The following is a 13,983-nucleotide window of genomic DNA, read 5'->3' as shown; positions in this document are numbered from 1 at the left end:
TAGTCTTGCTGGACAAAGATAGGAAGTGAATTGTTATAGGAGTTAGAAATTAAAATTTGATATAAAAAAAAAGGACTGAAGATGTCAAGGGTCACATGACCAAGAAGTGGGAAAGAGAGAATTTGTTAGTGTTGACATGTCTCTTTAAAAATAAAAAATAGGATTGACATGATATAATTATGGGTATATACAAATCAGTTCTTTGTTTTAATTTAAGTACTTGCTTAATGGCAAGGAAAGAGAGCTAGTGCTTCTTCTTTGGTATGTGATATTTCATAAGGGCATATCTGCAAAAGTACATAAATTTCAACTCCCACCATCCTTATAATGTAAAGAAAGGAATCGTCCGTTGCCTACAACACCAAACAAAAGCAATATGTAGTAAGAGCCACGCATATCCAGAGGAGATGGACAGTTTAAGAAAAATTCTCCACCAAAACAACTATCCAGAAAGCATGACATCAGCTTCAAAAAATCTGAACCAGACACTGAAGGACACCATCTTAAAACTCACTAGTTTGTATACCATACATGAAGGGCTTGTCGGAAAAATTTCTAAGAATATGTAAGCCATATGACATCAGAACAGTATTCAGAAGAGATTCAACTCTCTGGAAACAGCTTGTGTGAGTCAAGCCCCAACAGAAAAAAATCATGACTAAGAACTGTATGTAAATGTGGAAACCTACACAAAGGTAAGACATGTCGTCCACTGAATGTACGGTTAGAAGAACATCAAAAGGATATATGTGGAGAGATTGAAAAGTCTGGTATGCCTGATCATATCTGGAGGGAATTATGAAACGAAGTAAAAATTATAGACAGAGAAGAATGGTGGAGAATAAGAAGCAGCACATCATTGCTGGGAGGCAATAAATTACTAAGTAGACTTAGTATAGAACTTAACACACTATGGGAACTGTTAATCTATAATATAAATCTCATCTGTTTAAATGTATGTATGTTTGCATACCTGCCTAAAATTTTCGACAGAGGCGACAGATTTTCACGAGATCGGTATCGTTTTAAGCTTGACCCTTCAGACAACAAATATTGAAAAATTAGCCAAAAATATTAATTCCTTCACCCTCAACTGGTCACTTATTTTTTCGCAGATATTTTCGAAAGTCATCGCCTCTTTTCGATTTTCTAGCCTTAATTTAAACCTACGTCACTTCCGGTTTGGCAATAGGCGCAACAGCAAACACTCCACTTTTTTTTTCATGTTCTTTTCCTCCTTCGCGGTACGGGTTCACGTTTGCTTCCTTTCCTAATACCACTTTTTTTTTTCTTTTGCTCAACACACACACCTCCAAACTATAATAATTAGAAATAAATAGTAATATTTACAACTAGAAATAAAATAGGTTTAAAGCTACCAAAGTTCATACTAGAATAGTCCACAAGGACCCGTGGCGCAGTGGTTAGAGTACTGGGAAAAATCAACTGTAAAAATGATATTCTTCTGTAAAGTTAAAAGTTCAATTCTCAGTAATGACGATCAAAAAATACAATTGCAAATTACTCAAGACATCTATTCAGTCGTGGTTAACAGAACGAGAGCATGCTACCCCTGTGAAGTAAATAAAGGATTCCGTTCCAAATTGCGTCCAAATTCTTGAGTTCGACAAAATACACTTGGTTACGTTGTGAAAATGGCACTTAAGATGAGAACAGTAGTCTGAAGAATCCAAATATACGAATAACCAATCCTTATCTCCAAAATTCAGAAAAGTAGTCCATTTGTTAAATGGGCTGTTTGTAAGTCTCTCTTCACGTGCAATCTGACAGACTACTGTTCTTTAGAGATTTTTATATCTAAGAAAAAGAAAAAAAAAGGAAAAAAGGAAAAAAAAGAAAAGGAAAAAAGAAAAAAAAAGAAAAAAGGAAAAAAAGAAAGGAAAAAAGAAAAAAGGAAAAAAAGAAAAAAGGAAAAAAAGAAAAAAGGAAAAAAAGAAAGAAGGAAAAAAGGAAAAAAAGAAAAAAGGAAAAAAAGAAAAAAGGAAAAAAAGAAAAAAGGAAAAAAAGAAAAAAGGAAAAAAGGAAAAAAAGAAAAAAGGAAAAAAGGAAAAAAAGAAAAAAGGAAAAAAGGAAAAAAAGAAAAAAGGAAAAAAAGAAAAAAGGAAAAAAGGAAAAAAAGAAAAAAAGAAAAAAGGAAAAAAGGAAAAAAGGAAAAAAGGAAAAAAGAAAAAAGGAAAAAAGAAAAAAGGAAAAAAAGAAAAAAAGAAAAAAAGGAAAAAAAGAAAAAAGAAAAAAGAAAAAGGAAAAAAAGAAAAAAGAAAAAAGGAATAAAGAAAAAAGGAAAAAAAGAAAAAAAAGAGAAAAAATGATTAATAACAAAAAATTGCGTGGCAAGGACTCAATCAGGTTGAAAGCTTGCTTCATATCTTTAAAGTAAATGTTTATTTTAAAGAAAAAAAAAAAAAAGATATCGTTTTGGGATTTCTTAAATTTTAAATTTGAATATTCAATCAATAACAATATTTAAAAAATAATGTTTTAAATATATGTGTCAATTACATGTAATTGATGATGAACTCACTACAGACACCTTCTCTACGAAGAAGCACCTACTAGCAATGTATTTAACCCAACAAAACTAGTGTGTCGGTCAAGTAAATCTTGCAAAGTCTTTTGGTTGTTATTCATTATTCTCTTTGTTTTATTAAATACAAATATAAGTTTCCAAACTTTTTTTGTTGATAGTATACACACGAAACTCTGGTCCCCTTTGAAGTAATCTCCTCCGGCTGCAATGAACTTGTTGTATTGTTCCAACAACTTCTGGAAAGCATCATGGAAGTCTTCTTGCGTGAAGGTGTCAATGACCCTAGTCACAGCCTCTTTCATCTTCTCAATTGTCTCATAATGACAGCCTCTAAGGTTTTCCTTGAGCTTAGGGAATAACCAAACGTCAGTAATGCGTATGTTTAATAACTTATTAAAAATTAAAAAATAAGAATAAAAATTATATGTAGTTCAGGGCTGGGAGCAAGCATATGCAGGGGGTTATCATTCATTTTTAAGTATTAATTCTATATTAAGGGGTTTTAGAATTATTTTTATGGGATCAACATTCAAGCCAGACATTGATGAACAGCAAAAGAGATTTCACTGAAATTTTTTTTTTTACAGGAGATAATATTGAGAGGGGAGGGGGTTATGTTGGATGAGGTAATGCCAGGGATGCCAAGGAGTTTGCAAAAAACTGATTTTTGCAGATTACTAATCAGATAGAATGGTAAAACAAAAAAAAGTCCGCAGACACTAACCAATTGATCTTGTAATTCTATGTGTGATTGAGTCAGTTGCTGTTTAACTTCTTGGGTGAATTTCTCGGACTCTAGCAGTTTCGCTGCGACTGTCGAGATCTGATATATAAAAAAAAAATAAAATAAAAAAAAAAAAAAAAAAAGGAGATTTTAATGAAATGTTTCAATAAAAAAATAACCAAATATTTTTTGATATCAACAATTCGGAAGAAAAAAAAAAAAAAAAAAAAAAAAGAAAAGATTTTTGGGTTCTCGTTTCACTCAAGTGAAACATGGCAGTTCAAAAAAAAATAAAATGTCAGGAAAAATTATTGATATATTCATCTACCAATGAAAAATATTAGTCTACACCAAAAATTATAGAAAATTATTGAGTAGAATTTTAATAAAATAAAATTCACGGTGCTTATTAAAAAAGAAGCGACAGATGGATTTTTTTTTTAAATATGTGGTTTCAAAGCAAAAACAACAGTACTTAAAATAGTGATATCTTCAAAAATTCCAAAAATTCATTAAGAAAATTATTTATAGTTAAAAATAATTTTTATGGAAAATTAGGGGAAATTGTATTTCCCTAGATGTAAATATCTGGAAGATTACGAATACAGGGAACATACTTATCTCTCTTTTGGATACTTTAATGATGGACTTTTTTTTTTAGACTAAAAACACAATAGCAGTTGTTCTTCTCCATGAATTTTTGTAATTTTTAAGTATATTACTATTTTTGACATAACAAGTAAGTACTGTTGTTTTTGTTTAAAATGACATATTAAAAAAATCGATCTGTCGATTATCTTAAGAATTAAATTTACTATTCGGACTCTAGAAAGTGTGAGTTGGTTTGGTTGGTTTATTGGTGTTTTACGGCATATCAACCACTGTGGGTCATTTAATGCCAAACCATTGATTGATTTTAGACAGTTTTTTTTTTTTTTTGGTTTATACAAATTTTTAATTATTATATTGTTTTGTGTTTTTAAACTTTTGGTTGCTTTCAGAGTTTTATCAGCATTATTTATAATAATTTGAAAAGTTGTATTTTTTTTAAATATTTGATGATCTGGTGTGGTGTTATCTTATGAAACAGTTCTTTGATTTCATTTGCTATATAATATTTGTCTCTAGTAGATTTGTATTTCCGGCATTCTGTTAATATATGTTTTATTGTCATTTGTTGGTTACAGAATGTGCATTTCGGTTTTTCTGTTGCTTCAATTAAGTGTGAATGTGTTAGTTTGGTGTGTCCAATTCGTATTCTGTTTAGAACGATGTTTTCTTTTCGTCCTTTCATTACTATTTTATTTTGTTTTTTGATTGTAGGTTGGTGTTCATGCAATTTATTTTGGGTGCATGTATCCCATTCTGCTTGCCACTTAATTTTGTTGCATTCTATTATTTTTTTTTTTTAAATCTGTGTATGGTATTTTGATGTTTCTTATATTTTGATATATAGCTTCTTTGGCTAGTTTATCAACTTTTTCATTGCCTGGTATACCAACATGGCTTGGTATCCAGGCTAGGATAATCTTTTTCCCTTTTTCGCTAATTTCATTGTATTCATTCATTATGTCGATTATGTAAGGGTGTTCGAGTTCTTCTCCTTTTAGAGCTAAGATGCATGACAAAGAGTCAATGTATATAATAAACTTTTTCCCATTATTGTTTTTTATAAGTTCAAGTGCCATTTTGATTGCCTGTAGTTCCGCTGTATATATTGATGCATCAATGCGAAGTCTTGTTTGGAGATGGATCTGTCCATCGGTACATGCTGCACTTGTTCCTTTTGTTGTTTTGGATCCATCTGTGTATATTTCTTTGTATTCTAAATATTTTTCTCTAAGCTCACCAAAGTGGCTTCTATTTATTAAGTTGTTTGTATTATTTTTCTTGTATTTAGTGAGGGTTAGATCAGTTTTTGGATTTTTTAAGGTCCATGGTGGTCTGTTACTTACTGTGTGTGCGATTATGATATTAGGTTCTTTATTAATTTGAGTTATTGTGTTTTTGATACGATGTCCAAAGGAGGGTATGTTTTTTGGTTTGCTGGTATAGAAGTTTGTATATTGCAGGTTGAAAGTTTTTTCATATGTTGGATTGTTTGGATTACTTTGTAGTTTTATTGCATATTGTAGTGTTAATTTCTGCCATCTTAAATGTAGAGGAGGTTCTTTGGCTTCTATGTATAGGCTTTCCATGGGTGATGTTCGGTATGCTCCCAGACTAAGTCTTAATCCTTGGTTTTGTATAGTTTTTAATTTTTGGAGATAAGATTTACAGGTAGAGCTGTATATGATGCATCCATAATCTAATTTTGATCGAATATGTGCATGATATATTTTTAGCATTGTGTCTTGATCTGCTCCCCAGTTTGTTTTAGATATTATTTTTAAGATTTTTAATGCTTTTAGGCATCTTTGCTTTAGATCGTTGATATGTGCATTAAAGTTTAGTTTCTTGTCTAGTATGACACCTAAAAATTTTGTGTGTTGTACTACTGGGATTGGATTTCCCTGTATTTGGAGTTGTGGGTCTGGATGATATTTTTTCTTTCTACAGAAATGGACACAAACAGTTTTATCTTTGGCTAGCTTGAATCCATTTTTGTCAGTCCATTTTTCTATTTTGTTCAAACTATGTTGTATTTTTTTTTCTATTGTAGACATATTTTGAGCAGAATAGGCAATTGAAAAGTCATCTACAAATAGTGACTTTTCAAATCCTGTGTCGACCGCTTGTACTATTTCATTCATTTTTATTAGGAATAATGTGATGGATAATACACTTCCCTGTGGTACTCCTGTTTCTTGTTCATATTGGTCTGATAGTGTATTTCCTTGTCGCACTTTATAATATCTGTGAGGTAAGAAGTTATGTATGAACTTTGCCATATTTCCTCTTATCCCCATATTATGGATATCTTTTGAAATTCCATATCTCCATGCTGTGTCGTATGCCTTTTGGATGTCAAAAAAGACAGCCACCACATGGTGTCCACGCACAAAACCGTCTCGAATGAAGAATTCCAGTCGTACTATTTGATCATTCATACTTTGTTTTTGTCGATATCCACTCTGGTATTTCGATAGAAGGTTATTTTTTTCCAGGTACCACATTAAGCGGTAGTTGATCATTCTTTCCATAGTTTTGGAAAGACAGCTGGTAAGGGCTATAGGCCTGTAACTAGTAGGGTTAGCTGGGTTTTTATTCGGTTTGACAATTGGTATAATGGTGGATTCAAACCAGGATTCTGGTATGTCTCCAGTTTCCCATATTTTATTATATATGTTAAGTAGTATTTTGATGTTTTTGGTAATTTCTTTAGGAATTGGTAATGTATGTCATCTGGGCCTGGAGTCGTATTTCTGCTTTTGTTTATTGTTCTTTTCAATTCTTTTATGCTGAATGGTATGTTATATATTTCGTTGTTACTAGTTGTAAAATTAAGTTTTTCTTTTTCTGACGTTTCTTTGTAAATTTGAAATGATGCTGAATACTGTTTATTTGATGAATTTTTGTAGAATTCTTCAGCTAATAAATTAGTTATTTCTTTTTGGTTTATGCATTTCGTTCCATCAGTTTTAGTCAAGTAGTTTATGGTGTTCTGTGTTTCTTTTCCTGCAATTCTTCTTATTATATTCCATGTTTTTTTAGTTGGTGTTTGGTTATTTAGTTGTGAAATGTAGTTTCTCCAGGAAGTTTTTTTACTCTGTTTTATGGTATATCTTGCTTTGGCGCGCATCTCTCTGTATTTTTGTAAGTTAGTTGCTGTAGGGTTTTGTTTGAACTTTTTAAGTGTGTTTTTCCTTTCTTTGGCAGCTTTTTTGCATGTTTCATTAAACCAGGGATTTGTTTTTTTGGTGGAGTGTGTTGAAGTTTTAGGTATTGTTTTGATGGCAATATTGTTTAATGTTTGTGTAAAATGTTTTAGTGGTTTTTCTTTTTTTAAAAATGTTTTCATTTATTTCTGTTTTGCATAGGTTGGCAAATGTTTCCCAGTCAGCTTTGTGTAATTTCCATTTTTGAGTTTTTTCTTCTGGTATTTTTTGATTACTTTCTAGTAGAATGGGGTAGTGATCACTTCCATGTTGATCTTCCAATACATCCCATTGAAAGTCCATATAGATGGATGGGGTACAAATTGATAGGTCTATTGCAGACATGGATCCATTGGCTGGGTGCATGTAGGTATTCTTGCCATTATTTAATATGCATAAGTTTGTTAATGATAATATTTCGTTTATTATATTACCTTTATTATTATTTCGCTTATTTCTCCAATGATTGCTGTGTGCATTAAAATCTCCCATTATTATGTAAGGGGGTGGCAGTTGTTTGATCAGTATATCTATTTCTTTTTTGTTTATTTGCTGATTTGGTGGAATGTATATTGAGCATATTGTTATTTTCCGGTATAGATTAGCTGTTACTGCTATTGCTTGAAGTTCGGTATTTAATTGGAGGGTTGTGTGAGGTATAGTTTTTTTAATTAGTATAGATACTCCCCCAATTGGTCTATTTGTTGTTGATGTGCTTGTTTTGTCATACATATTATATTCTTTGTATTTATAGCTGTGGTTTTCTTTGAGCAGCGTTTCTTGTAGACAGATTATATTCTTTGTATTTATAGCTGTGGTTTTCTTTGAGCAGCGTTTCTTGTAGACAGATTGCCGAGGGGTTTTGTTTGTTGATGATCTCTAGCATTTCTTCATGGTTAGATCTTAGTTTTCTACAATTCCATTGTAGAAATGTTGTTTTGTTGTGTTTTGTGAGGTTTTCCATAGATAGGTTTTCAATTTTGCTTTTCTTTTTAAATCTGTCTGATTTCTGTAGTGGTTTTTATCCTACATCAATCTCCATCGCTTTGGAAGTGGATGGTCTGTTTCTTGTTTCTGGCGAGAGGCTTTTTTTGGGTTTTGGTCTGGGACTTTTAGATTTACTTTGTCTTGACTGTCTTTCTTGGCTATCAGTTTCAACTAGTTCAAATTTATTTTCATTTTCAATTAATACTAATTCTGTTTTTTGTTTGTCATTTTGTTTTGGGGGGGTAGTTTTTTTGTTGTTCTGTTCTATTTCCATTTTTCCTGTTGTTGTGTGTTTATTTTTAACATCTGTTTTTGTCCTTGTTAGTGACTTGGATCTTTCACGTTTTGATAATTGAGGAGGTTTCATTTCTTTAGAGATTGATTCCTCAATATTGATGGAAGTTTTTCTGATTTCCTTTGTTTCGTTTTCTTTTATACTGGGTTGTTCGTTTCTGACTTTTATTTGGCTGTTAAAATTTATTTTCAGTTCTGATAAAAAGGATTTTAATTCTTCAAGTATGTTCTTTAGTTCTTTTGCTAGGTTTGCAATTTCTGGAGCAAGGTTTAGTTCATTGTAGTTGTACATTTTGTTTGCTTGTTGGGTTATTGTGGCATATGAGTTTTTGGTGCGATTTGTGACTTCTTTGCGGGCTTCTTGGAAGGTTATGTTTTTTTGATATTTGATTGTTATTATTTCCTTCTCTTGCTTATATATTTTGCACTGTTTTGAGTGAGAGTGGTGCTCTTCTTGACAGTTTGTGCATTTGGTTTTATTTGGACAGTCTTCTTCATCGTGGTCTGGGTCTTTTTCACTGCAGTTTCTACATGTGAAGAATCTTAGACATTGGTCTTTATTATGTCCAAACTTTTGGCAGTTGTAGCATTGTAAAGGTTTTGGAATGTATTGTTCTATTTTCATGGTCTCTGGTATTTGAGGATAATTGAATGTTAGTATATAAGTGTTTGTACATATTACCTCTCCTTTTTTTAAATGTGATTCTTTTTATATCTGTGACCCCTTGGTTTTTTAGTTCTGTTTTGATTTCTTCTGTTGTGCAGACGGAGATTTCCTGGTTTTTTTATGACTCCTTTGGAGTAGTTTAGTGTTTGGTGTGGATAAGCTTTGATGTTCGTTTCATGCAATTTTTGTAGTTGAAGTAGAGTTTTGGCCTGTTTTTTATTTTGTACTTCTACCAATATGGTACCATTCCTTAATTTTTTGACATTTTTGGGTGTTATTTTGCTTGATATTACCTTTTGGATAGTGAAGGGTGACATTTTAGTTAACGGTATATTAGACGTTGCTTCTAGCACGATGAATCTTGGAAAGTTTGTATCTTCATTGTCGCTGTCAGAGTCAATTTCTGTGTGTGGTCTCTTGGATTTTTTGGTGTTCATAATAATTTTTGAAAAATTCATCAGCCATGCTCCCCACCCTCCTCGGAGCCCCTTATGGGGAAGAACTATGAGGGGGTAAATCCCATTCGCCTCGGTTCTCCAGGGCTACATAGCTGGTATACTCAAACATAGGGAGGTTTCCAAGCATTCACAATATATGGTTATGCCCACCCAAGTATGGGATTTCCCTGTATTTTTATTATTCCTGATGGTTACCTTTTTCCCAGCTTGATTGACCCTTCAGCCATCGCTTATTAACTCAGTTTATTGTTTATGTTGAGTGTTAGTGTGTTTTTGTTTGGATTGTCTGAATTAGTGCTTGTCATGACCAACCGATTGATTGGATCGGGCCTATCCAACCTCCCGTCTAGCCTAGTAAGGGCCAAAGTGGTGTGTTGTAGTATCATGTTATTATTTCCTAGGCATGTTCCACTCAACCACCAGGATCCCGTTCTTAATGCATTACGGGTTGCCACCAACGGTCAACTGGTGGTCCCATTGAAGGATTTTTACCCTCTGCAGGGGGGCAGTTGGTATGTTCTATCGCCCTACCAACTAGGCAAAAAAAAAAAAAAAAAAAAAAAAAAAAAAAAAGGTGAGGAGGTGAAGGAAAAAGAAAACGAGGGAGGGGAGGGGGAGGAGAATGTTGTTTTTGTTTTCGCAGAACATGACTAAGTTTTGCAAAAGGGAATAAAAAACAAAGACATCTATGTAGGTGCGTTTCATCTCAGGAAGTCAGTAGACAGCCTGATCTGGTAGCACCAGTAGAAAGTGTGAGCATACATATCAAGATAAGCTTGGCAAGGAAGATTATCTTCCTTCTTCTAATACAAAGACCACACGCTGGTTTTTTATTTGGGGTCTACGAACTCCAAATAGTAAATTAATTTTTATTAAAACTCTGCTCAATAATCTTCCATTAATATTTCACACAGATATAAGCAAATATATTCATAAGTTTGCAGTTTAAATTATTTTGACCTCACACATTTCACTTGCGTGAATAAATAATAAATGAACTAGCAGGACATGGTTCATACAGATTTTCCAGGTTTTTCAAAGATGTCAAAGCCTTCTGCAGAAAAAATTCAAGTTTCAAAACAAAATTTGGGGTTAGTTTTACAATCCACAGCGATTAAAAAAACTGGTAAAAAATCAAATCTATATATAGAAAAGGCAAAATGTATAAATTGATAAATTTATGCTTCAATATTTTCCAATATAATAACTATGTTACTCACTGTTTGATATGCAAATATATGAAGTAAATTCATAGAAACGGAAACCAAATAATCATATTCGGGGGGGGGGTATGGATCTTTAAATGATTTCAGGAAGGAATATGGGCCAAAAGAGTTTGCAAGCACTCATTTATCTGCAATAAATACCATTTTAAAACATGATATAATTCGAAAAATTGTGTCATCATGATTATAGTACCATATATTGATAACATATTACAAGAAAACAACAGTTATTACTCAAATAAAAATTAACAGAACAATACGAATTTATGAAACTATTTAACCCTTTATTCGCTTTCCTCCATTTTTAATCAAATCAATCAGCCTCCTATCAACAGAGGATGTTAATGCATGCACTTGCTGAGGTGTGATTTCAGAAGATACCTTCTTGATTCTCTCCCAAATGTCTTTTTTACTATAGAATTGATGCCCGTTTTCGTAAACCTTCCTTCTCAGAATCGACCAGAGGTTCTCTATCGTATTCAAATCCGGGCTCTGAGGTGGCCAGTCCCATCAGACGTTCACCAGAGATCACCTTGTCTGAAAGCCAAGCTTTTGTGAACCGAGAAGCATGGCTTGGGGCATTATCTTGTGGGATAATTAGATTCTGGTTGAGAGCATCATTTTATGAATTCAACCAGGGTAATAAATTTGCTTCCAAAAACTTGCAGCAGTTCACAGAATTCATTTTGACAAAGTCAGGGACATTTCAATTTCTTTGTCATCACAGCAGGACACCAAGGAGCGATCCTTGCATCTACCTTGTGAAGTTTAGCAAAAAGGAGTAATGTGTTCTGGACAAGTGGCCAGGTCAAGGAAAACTCAGAATTATTCAGATAAGCCTGGCTTGGCACCAAATTTCACTGTGAGCGGATTTTCTCCTCTGATCATCCCAGCTGCTCCCCAAGAGGATCCGAAGCAGTACCCATCACTAGTGCCCGATAAAGTTTCTTCCTTGGCCATGAAATGTATGTTCCATACCTCTGGCTTTTTTTATTTTACAGATATATTGGCCGAAACGTTATATTGGCCGAAACGTTATGAGGATAACGTCCAAGGTGAGAACACTAGTTTGAATAATCCAAATGCATTGAATCTCGGCTCAACGTTTTACCTGTTGGCAAGCATCCTCTGAAACTTTTTTGAGATTATTCTCCAACTCTTCCTGATATTTCCTTTGATTGAGAGACGCCTGCTGCTCACTCTTCAAGTACCGTTCCAGCTGTTGAATCTTTGCCTGAGCATCCTTCAAAAGGGCCTGTACCGACTGCAGTTGGGCCTCGTAGTTGTTGCACATATCGCACGGACGGCCAAGCTTTTCCCGTGCGCTCTTCAACTGTGAACAAAAAGAAAAGAAAAATAGTGAAGATTAGAACATTTCACAACGAGAAAAAAAAAAAATGGTCGTTTTGTTTTACGGCATATCAACCCTTTTTTGATTATTTAATGACAAATCCAATGATTTTGAAAGAAGTTTTTATGTTTTATATCGGAAAATTATTGGGTTATAGTCAGCTAATGTACTTCCTAACTTCCGGTGTGGTGCCTGCTACTGAAAGCGGTGACAAGGCAAATCAGTTTCTTTGGGTTTTTTTTCTCTCACGCCTATATCTCGTACTCTGTTTTATTACGTTTTTCCGATCTTTCTTTTTTATTTAATAATCGTTGAAAAGTTATTTTGATTAAGAGTTATTGAAATTAGTTTTTTTTTTTTTTTTTTAAGAATTATTGAAAATAAGTTTTATTGAAAATATTTTTTAAAATATTTCTTAGCAATTTAGAGAATATTATGTATTGGATGCGTTTTTTTTTTTTTAATGATGTTTGAAATTTTGTTATTTTAATTTCGATAATTTTATTTTTATACTTTTATAAATTAATTATACATCTTCAAATAAAAAACTTATTTTTCAAATTAAAAAAAAACAACTTATTTTTATAATTTCATAAACATAAAAAATTTTAATCTTAATTTTTTTTAATTTTGTTATTAAAAGTGCAAATAAAGACTAATTGTTTTATTTTTGTCTTTTTATAATTTTGTTAATTTTTATTGTATATTTTTCAATAATGTCCTTTTTTATATTCTATTTCAATAAATCACTTCACAATAGAAATACTGAAGAACAATAAAAGTGAAGGAACTGATTTGACTTGTCACCACTTTTGGTAGCGCTATGCCGGAGGTTAGGAAGTACGTTAGTTGACTATAAACAATTGTTTTTGCCTTTAAATAACATTGCAAAGGGAAAAGAACAAAAAATAACATAAATGTTTGGTGCATTTGAGGAAGAAGAGAGAGGGAGGGAGGGTGAGAGAAGGGAGCTTTGCCCGATCATAAAATACGTTTAATATGATATTTTAATTTGTTCAGATTTCGTATATATTATTATAGAGTTGTGATTTCAAAAGTAAAAAAAAAAATATATTTGGGTGCCATCAGCTAGAATCAAAATCGAAAGCAAAACTGTAGCATTCAAGGCAGATGATGTTTGGACCAACGTGACACACATATGAACTGATTAAAAAAAACTAAGATGCACGTGCAAAATGTATGATGATTTTTTTTTCAATTTTGACCCTTTTTTTGACCCCTTAAAAACTATTTTAACTGGCTAAAGACCCATAAAAGAACGGTTCATAAAAAATCCAATCATTTGAGGCCCCTAGCACCGCTCTGCAACTTTTAGTTTCAGAAGAGATAGAGTTTGAAAATATGGAGACAAACATAATGAATTTTATAAATTAGTCTAATAAACTTCAGTTTATGTCTGACTTGTTCCCTAAATTTCAGCCATAAATATCCAACAGTCTTTATTTTATCACTGTTCAAAATGATTGTAGGACAAATATGCACTCTCAACTCCTTTCTTACAATTGAACGGATACCAAAATACTTTCTCAAACAAGAATCTTAATGTAATTGACAAAATTATTTTGAGTAAAATAGGTTTTGACATTATTCCCAAACAATTTTTTTTTACTGAAACATTTTTTCAGTAAAAAGATAAAATAAAAACAACAATGTAGTAAAACAGCAAAGTAATTGTCTGTATTTTTGAGATGAGGTGTTTTTCATTCATTGAGATTGTCGGACCGACTTCCTCATCTTGGTTGTTATCGTCACAATGTTTCGGCCGTTTTGCCCTCCGGCCTTCATCAGGTGTTTTGTATCGAACTGGGGAACCGTTTGTTAAGAGTCTTGAACCCAACCCTTTATTATTATTATGGGGGTACCATGTTCGAACTCCAGCTAGGCTCTGG

The 13,983-nt window shown here is 32.6% G+C and overlaps 1 protein-coding gene across 2 annotated transcripts in view; it reads right to left on the bottom strand.

The window, feature by feature from the left end:
* Positions 1-13,983, bottom strand: part of LOC145261083 (rab GTPase-binding effector protein 1-like) — a 297,945-nt gene that overhangs the window by 76,830 nt on the left and 207,132 nt on the right. For both annotated transcript variants that reach the window (XM_080119264.1, XM_080119263.1), the window contains 2 exons: positions 11,834-12,055; positions 3,273-3,371 (listed from right to left, as the gene is read on the bottom strand). In XM_080119264.1, the coding sequence (XP_079975390.1) occupies positions 3,273-3,371; positions 11,834-12,055 (321 nt within the window). The remainder of the gene's footprint in view (positions 1-3,272; positions 3,372-11,833; positions 12,056-13,983) is intronic.

This window comes from Euprymna scolopes, chromosome 37 (assembly GCF_053919585.1).
Source record: "Euprymna scolopes isolate OS-2025 chromosome 37, ASM5391958v1, whole genome shotgun sequence".
In the NCBI taxonomy this organism is placed as follows: Eukaryota; Metazoa; Mollusca; class Cephalopoda; order Sepiida; family Sepiolidae; genus Euprymna; species Euprymna scolopes.
Note: the sequence above shows the minus strand (reverse complement) of the source record. Positions and strands in the feature narration are given on the sequence as shown.